The 9019-nt window shown below is 27.6% G+C and overlaps 1 protein-coding gene across 2 annotated transcripts in view; it reads left to right on the top strand.

The window, feature by feature from the left end:
* The window catches only part of LOC107450849 (axin-1), an 11563-nt gene extending 4602 nt beyond the window's left edge, over positions 1-6961 (top strand). Inside the window, exons 2-5 of one of the 2 annotated variants that reach the window (XM_043041766.2) lie at positions 455-567; positions 1537-1673; positions 3417-3596; positions 6762-6961. In XM_043041766.2, the coding sequence (XP_042897700.1) occupies positions 466-567; positions 1537-1673; positions 3417-3596; positions 6762-6888 (546 nt within the window). In that variant the 5' untranslated portion in view covers positions 455-465 and the 3' untranslated portion in view covers positions 6889-6961. The remainder of the gene's footprint in view (positions 1-454; positions 568-1536; positions 1674-3416; positions 3597-6761) is intronic. The other variant, XM_016066761.3, reaches the window with a different exon arrangement.
* The last annotated feature ends 2058 nt before the right edge of the window (positions 6962-9019 follow it).

Genomic DNA, 9019 nt, shown 5'->3' on the forward strand with positions numbered 1-9019 from the left:
ATAGTAAAACAAACTTATCTACACAGACCCCATGAATGAATCAACGCCAAAAGGATAGATCCTTCTTGAGCAGTAGGATGAAATTCAGAGTTTGTTCGCTAGAAATCAGAACTAATTTGCTAAAATAGAGGTACCCGATTTAACCCCAATCTTCCCCATATTATAAAATAAAACAATTTTTGCTAGGTATGTTCTTCTAAGGTTAGAATTAGTTCTGTTTTGATTTCACTTTTTTCATTAATAACAATAAACAAATTAAATTAATTTTTTTGTGTCTACTCAAGAGTTTATGCGCGCAAAAAAAAAGCATAAAATTGAAGTTTTTGAAAAATTTAAAAAAAATAATTTTTTTAATATATTAAAAGTAGCTATTGCTATCTTATTACAAGAAAACATTTAGATTTTATTGATTTGAGAAGCATAATTTGAAATTATTTTTTCTTTTTACTCCAAGCAGGGTGAAAAATGAAGTATCCGTTTACATCAGAGCTCATACAAAAGTTGAACAAAATTAAACGAGACCAGGAAGTTCGAGAAGCTCTAGGACCTTATCTTGAAAATTTCAAAGTAATTATATTCTTTTTTCATTTAGAAAAATTAATAAATACTTTCTGTGTGTATTCTTTTGTACTTATTTTCAACGAGTACTGCAAACTGTTCCACTTCATATACATATTTGAGGTAGCAAGCAATCTAAAAATATAAACTGTTATAAAATCTGAATTGAATCCAATACTGCCGTGCAATTTTATTTTATATTTTATAACCATCGTTGAACAGCCGACCCAAATTTTGGCGTTTACAGCTACTAATGTTCAACTCCGTAGCCTTGTAATTTTAAACCCAATTCAGAAGACAAGGGAGCTCCTGAATCAAGTATTGTGAGAAATTTGCCTTCATGGAGGTCTTTTTGATGGACTAACCAGCAAGTTGCGTTACGTGGAGAGGAAAACCCCGAAAACTTCCCACGGTTAGCCTGACGGCAAGGGGACTCTACCCATGATCCGTCTACCATAGAGGATACTTTACGTCAACACTGTGTTGTATGCAAGCCGGATGCGGAATTCGTATTGACTGGGATTCGAACCCGATTCACCTCATTGGAAGGCGAAAGCTCTATTCCCTGAGCCATCAGGGCTCACTGCCGTGCAATTGGAAAAAAAAAAAGCGGATGAAGCAAAATTTACACACATATTCCTTTTCACAAAAAATAGTTACCAAAATGAAATAGTCATTTATTTTCTTTTTTAGCCGTTTATCAATATAATTTTTAAAAACATTTTTATAAAAACTCTTAAAATATTTTTAAAAAAATAATGTTAATTCTAGGCCAAATAGTTAATAGCGAATGTTCCACAGTTTGATATTGTTATCATTATTATTATAAAATTTTAATCAACTTCGAAAATTCTGTCAACTAAACTTTTATATCATTTTCTTGATATTTGGTATAAACAAAAAAATTGCAAGATTATTAAAGTACGAGAATGAGAGTTTTCTTTTAATCATGATTTAATTTTATTACTTTAATTTTAGGCATTTTACTTTGAAATCATAGAATCGCAACGAACTTTAAAGAGCCGAACTCAGGATTCTGGACAACCAATTAAGCAAACACAGCAATGCAATGTACCAACAATAACAAAAAGAGCTCTACTTAAACAACCAAAGGAGTGAGTATATTTCGATCATTCTAAAATTAACACTATAGTATTTTTTACTATAAATCTCCTTAAAATCTTTAGCCAATCAAACTAAAATCTTAATCTGTTATAAACATTGATAACGATTATTAAGGGTTTATTCTCTATTGTCAGCGATTATTTCTCTATTGTTGAATTTAGTTATTTTATTTCCTATTAAAAACGTCAATGGGAAATGCAATCTTAATGAAAATTCTAATGCTATTTTATATAAATGCATATACTTTTCATATTTTGTAAAACATTATTTCATGTTTTATTCGTTTAAAAATTTCGATGTTAAATAAAGCAATTATTATAAAGGCATGTTATTTATATATATATCTATTATCTATATATCTATTATATATATATATATCTTTATATATAGCTCTTTACATATACAATATACTGAACGGATATGTCCGAGTGTTCGAACACCGCCGGCCGAAGACTCCCCGTTTAGTAAATGGTGACTGATGAAGGTTAAATCTCGTCGAGTCGCAAAGTCCTCCATGTTCCCATAACAAATGAATACCTCTGGGAGTACTGGATTGGAGATTGATCGTTCTCTGATTCAGGTCAAAATTACGATCTGTGGATGAATGAATGGATGTATGAATGGGTCCGCCCTATAAACAGGTGTGACGTACAAAGTGGCAGAAGTCGAATTCTTGGCCATAGATGGTGCCACTGGAAAGCAAAAACAATCGCACCCCTTTACCTAAACAGGCATACGCAACAACAATATAAGTGATTGAATATTCGTTTGGCTGAATTTTCTTTAGTTTCAGTTCAACAGCAGAGTATTTAAACAAAATATTTAGAATTAAAATGATTTTTCGTAAGGTACGAACATTGGCTAACGGCGACGCGTACATCAACAGTTCTTTCCAGAAGTGATCATGGTAGAATTTAGGGACCGTGCAATAACTCCTATAACCAGAATGAGAGAGTTAAGACGTCTGCAACTTATGACATTGTTCCTATCATAGGAGAGATTTGGCAATGTTCAAGACAGCCAACAGAGGAGTTCAGATAAGTATGGCAACACATCAAGAATCACAAATACGTGTTCTTCTTTAATCCATAGGTGGAAGTAATCACTAATATGTAGTCACAGTAACTTCACAATAATGCCATTTAAATGCAATTGTTATACTGCTCCCGATTTAAATGAAGTTATTATTATAATTACATTCTCCCCTACTTATGTACTTTCACATCATAATCACCTACTTATTGAACTTTCACCTACTTATGTACTTTCACATTTCGTACTACTTTCACATCAACCTGATGGGGTAAATAGCATAAAAGAATTTTCTTGGTTTCATTACAGCTGGTATATTAAATCAAAGCATTACATCAAAGCAGCGACAAAAAAGTTGCAAGAAGAGATTGTAACCAAAAATCAGATGCAAACAGGAAACAATTTATTTCAATATTACGAATGGATATTTTAGCAACATGTTAATATTAAGGTTTCTTTTTATTATCATTAGGAATGTGCACTAACTCTCTTTACTTTACTCTATTATAAGTCGGTGAATATAGCTCAAGTTCCCAGTGAATAAATAGTAGACCTTTTTAAAAGAATTTAAAAAATAAACATTTTTTAAAAAATGGATTTTTAAGATTACAAGTGAAAAAAATTCGAATTTCGAAATTTAAACAAGCTAAGCTTACCAATAATCATTTCTATAAAATCTAAACCTTTATATTTTCTTACAGATCTTTTAAATCACAGAGCAAGACAAAACATGTTACTTTTAGCAAAACAGTAAAGGACGATTTTACAAGCGTCGGCTACTATTTTCGGGGAGACATAGCGCCTTACTGCACGAAAGTAAAAGGAAAAAGAATTACGTTAGGACAATTTAAAAGTATTTTATGCAGAAAAGGAGTGTTCAGGTAGGTATATATATTATACAATACTGTGTAATACATGCTGTAAAAATGTAATGTTTGAAATTAGAAATTAGTGCAAGGTGATTCAGAATTAATATTCAAAAATCGACTTATTGGTCAAGAATAAGGCAAACAGGAATATAAGGTAGCAAACGCAAAGCCCGCAAATTTTACATTCAAAATTGCATTCAAGGGAACGTCGACCTGCAATTTCGAACGCCTGCTTTGAAACGTTCTTTAATAAAATTGCAGTTTAAACTTGTATTTGTGTAATAAATTATTCCGGGTAACCAATTTTTTGTTGCATTCATACAAATACTTGATCTTGCCTCATTCCGGTGTGGAGGCTTTCAATTTTGAAATTAGTTTTACCCCTAAGACTACAGATTTCTTTTTTTTTAAATGGCAATTTTATTGTTTTATGTAAAAATGTACAAGTTTAAAAACTAGGGGCTATATATAATAGGATGTCGCTCAAATATTTCGACAAAATTCAAAGAAATTAGGGTTCATTATCAGAATTAAAAATGCATAGGAACCCATGCCCAGAAACGTCGTCGTACTCGGCTAGAGGCGCTTCCCCCATTATGAACTGTTTCGTGTGTTTCTGAACAGGCTATAATAGGGAACAACCCTAGCCGGACACGGCATTTACAATTAAGTTTCAACAAAACCAAGAATTAAATTTTTTTTCTTATCATATAAGAAAATACCAAACAAGAGAGAAAGCCGCTGGGTTAGAAAATTGCTTACGGGCATGGGTTCCTATGCAATTTTAATCCTAAAGATGTGCCATAGCTCCCCTAAAAATTTGTCGCAGCACTTTTGTTATATATAGTTTCGAACTTTGAACATTTCAACAAAAAGACTAAAAGTATCATGTTAAAAAAAATTGTAGATTGGAGAGAGAAACAGCAGATTTGAAATCAACGATACAAAAATATCAAAGACCTGTTAAAAAATATCACACAACAGTAAACAAAAAAAAAAATATTTCACACACTTATCATTATTTGTCTCAAATTTGTCAGTCTCTGGTTTTCTAGTCCTGTATTGCGTTTGTGATCATATATTCCTTTATGATTCGTACGTGTTAACATGTTATTGAAAAACATATTAATTTTGGAACAATTATTCTGAATCACTATCTATAGAATGATTTAGAACCATCTCATGGGTGCCATGGAAAATGGAACGTACCGGCACGATGTATTCGTGCGGGACTTTTAGTACCAGTACTTTGTGAGATGGAATGTGGTTCCATATCTTTAATCTATTTTCTTAATCTTTATTTAAGTTTTATATGTAAATAATCTAATGTAAATAACACATGTAAATAATCTAAATTTAACTTCATTTTAGATGAATCAGTTGTTAGCCTGTTATGAGGAAAAGCTAGAAAATTAAATTAATTTTTATTCACCCCAATTCAGTTTTTATCAATACACTAATAATTATATTTATTATATTAACATTTTAATAAATATTTTATTATTATTTAATAAAATATGCAGAATAAAAGAGAATAAAAACATCTGAATGGCTTAAATTAAACACACGATTTCAAAAATTTACATTTTCTTTCAAAATTAGAACAATGTTGTGTGATTAATACTTAAGAAAAGATTAAAAAAAATACTTTCCTTTCAGTTTTAAATGTTTGTTAAAAAAAAATTTTGCCATGATGTAAAAAATCTAAAGGCATATTAAGGAACTACATCTTTAAATTATTTTTTTATAAACTCTATCAGACAGAAGCACTAAATTCAAAAATATTTTTTTATTGAATAGTTGAGAAAAAATTTAAACAAAACTAAAATATTGTTCACAATTCAATAGACTGATTTTATTATTTTCTCTGCTTCATAAAACAATTTGCTATTTAAAGATAGTTAACTACTAATACTTTCATGGGGAAAAAAACCACAGGAATCCAAGATGGTGTGATAGGAGAAATTAATATATTTTCTATTGAGTTATGCTCCTATACAGCACTAAACAACCGTGAAGATAATTTTGAAAAATTTATCATAAAAATATATAAATTTTAAAATAGATTGTTAGGTTCTAAGGGTCTCTTCTCACAAACAAAAGGATTTTGTTTACTCCATGATAACTAAGAAAATTATCTGCCCGAAATTTCCTTATTTATAAAGTAACTAATTCATATTTTTGAATGATTTTTATTTTATTCATCAAAAATCTTGGTTAAAAAATTTTAAATGTGGTAACAATTTCCAAAACTTGAACTATGAAAAACTTTAAAGAAGTTTTAAAAATAGTTACTATCCCAAAATTTTTAATCCAGTCATAAGGGTAAATCCGGGTTAAGTTTGAGAGGGCATATAATGGCATGAATAAAATAAAACAGATTTTATTCAAAAATATTGATTAGTTACTGAATAAATAAGGAAATTCCAAACATATATTTCCTCATAGGTTAAGATGGAGAAAGCAGAATCCTTTTCCTGTCTGGAGGAGACCATTACTAAATTACCAAATCATTGTGTAACTTTATTTATTTAATCTAACAAATGTGTCACAGCAATTATTAAAATGAATATCAATAAACAGTTAATAATAACAAATTATATTAATTATAATTAATGATACGAATTATCACATAACAAAAAATAACAAAATTTAAATCTTTCTAGGTAAAACAATTAACATACATATTAAGTTTGATCTCTTTCTGCGAAAACTAATACACATGTGCTATTACTAAATTAATAACTATGTTGTTCTAATATTTTCCTGCACATTAAAGTTAAAAAAATGCACCTTGTCACAAAGTTCTTTTTTATACATAATATTCTCCTGTGAATGATTCGCCAGTAGCTGATATATCACTAAATGTTTATACTCATAATATATAAACAATCTGGGGGGTGGAAGTAAACTGTAAGAAAAGTTTTGGGTATTTAGACATTGTGGGAGGTTCTTGTTCAGAGAACCAAAATTATAGTATGTCAAATTCTATACTTTAGTACTTATATAATACTTTAATACTTTTTTCTATTTTAATTGCTTTTCGCTTCCTTTGCGCAAAGTATATCCTAATCTTTTTGGGGAAAAAACATGTTAAGAAAATGCTGCTTAAACTTGCTACCTCTCTTTTAGATTTTTATTTTTTTTAACAATATATATTTGTTTTTATATTTGCAGATATTACTTTAAAAGATACTGCAACGAATTTGAAACAAGAATTGTGTATGAAGAACTGACAGATGATAAGCAAATCCTTCCACTTTTTGATGGCTATGTTTTTGCTATGATAGAAAGCATCATGTAAAAGACCTAATACACAAATCAATAATTAGCTTAATAAACATGTTTTCGAATAAAAATATATAACACAATTAAAACTTGGATTGATATAAATTTTCATACAATTTATTGAGAGCATGACATCTCAAAAAATTACATGATTTACAATATTATTACATTTTATTTGTTAAAATAGCTGAACTATAACGAAAATGTACAGAAAACTTGGTGTTTAATTGTCTACATATCAGATTTAAGCAATACTACTTAAGTACTAAAGAGATATATGTTCTTTAAAATAATATATATTAATAAATATTGAAAATTGTACCACTATAAGAACATCCTAAATTTATTTTAATAGTTGCTTCCCTTATTCAATAATGAAATTAGTCAAAATTTAAGCAATTCTTATGATATAGTAATATTTCTTATGATATGATAATATTTCTTATGATAAATAGAGATATGTAATAAGTGATATTGGAAGAAAAAAACAGTTCATTCTGCAGTTAAAGTGTTACTAACAAAATAACAAAAAAAAAGGATTATCTTAGGAACAAATTGGATTAAAACAAATAGTGAGCGTATTCATATTTTTTTCATAATCAGGATAAAATTGAATAAATTATTATTTTAAATGAACATTAGTAACAATTTTAATAAAATTCTGGGAAGTTTAAAAATAAAAGGATATTCTCACCATTTTGTTTTGATGTTGTTATTAAAAAAGATAAACAAGTGATATTCACCACAATTTTGGAAAGTACATTAAAATTTACACTAATAATTTTATCAGTCTAATTTTAGGTAAACAATTTTTTTTTTTAAAGTAGAACTGTAAAATTATTTTAGAAAATTGTAGAAATAGTTTTCAAAAGTTAATTTTAAATGAAAAAGAGTATCTTTGCAATTCAAAATTATCCTTTGGAAATGTTTTTTTTTCTTTCTTTTTTGTGAGAATTATTACAAACAAAAAAAATTTGACTTCTAATTTTTAATGAAAAACCATTAGATAAATGCTTTTAAATTAACAAAATCACAATCAAGAAATTTTGGAACAATNATATTACTTTAAAAGATACTGCAACGAATTTGAAACAAGAATTGTGTATGAAGAACTGACAGATGATAAGCAAATCCTTCCACTTTTTGATGGCTATGTTTTTGCTATGATAGAAAGCATCATGTAAAAGTCCTAATACACAAATCAATAATTAGCTTAATAAACATGTTTTCGAATAAAAATATATAACACAATTAAAACTTGGATTTATATAAATTTTCATACAATTTATTGAGAGCATGACATCTCAAAAAATTACATGATTTACAATATTATTACATTTTATTTGTTCAAATAGCTGAATTGTAACGAAAATGTACAAAGAACTTGGTGTTTAACTGTCTACATATCAGATTAAAACAATTCTACTTTAGTACTAAAGAGATATATGTTCTTTAAAATATTATATATTAATAAATATTGAAAATTGTACCACTATAAGAACATCCTAAATTTATTTTAATAGTTGCTTCCCTTATTCAATAATGAAATTAGTCAAAATTTAAGCAATTCTTATGATATAATAATATTTCTTATGATATGATAATATTTCTTATGATAGAGCTCATCAGCTCATTCCGCAGTTAAACTGTTACTAACAAAATAACAAAAAAAAAAGGATTATCTTTGAATTAAAACAAATAGTGAGCATCCATATTTTTTTCATAATCAGGATAAATTGAATAAATTATTATTTTAAGTGAACATTTGTAACAATTTTAATAAAATTCTGAGAAGTTAAAAAAAAAAAGGATATACTCAACATTTTGTTTTATTGTTGTTATTAAAAAAGATAAACAAGTGATATTCACCACAATTTTGGAAAGTATATTAAAATTTACATTGATAATTTAGTTAGTCTATTAAGAAGTATTTTAGGTTAATATAATTTTTTTTTTTAAAGTAGAACTGTAAAATTATTTTAGAAAATTGTTGAAATAGTTCTCAAAAGTTAATCTTAAATGAAAAAGAGTATCTTTGCAACTCAAAATTATCCTTTGGAAATGGTTTTTTTTTTGTGAGAATTATTACAAATAAAAAAAATTGATTTCTAATTTTGATTGAAAAACCATTAGACAAATGCTTTTAA

Source organism: Parasteatoda tepidariorum, chromosome 3 (assembly GCF_043381705.1).
Source record: "Parasteatoda tepidariorum isolate YZ-2023 chromosome 3, CAS_Ptep_4.0, whole genome shotgun sequence".
Lineage (NCBI taxonomy): Eukaryota > Metazoa > Arthropoda > Arachnida > Araneae > Theridiidae > Parasteatoda > Parasteatoda tepidariorum.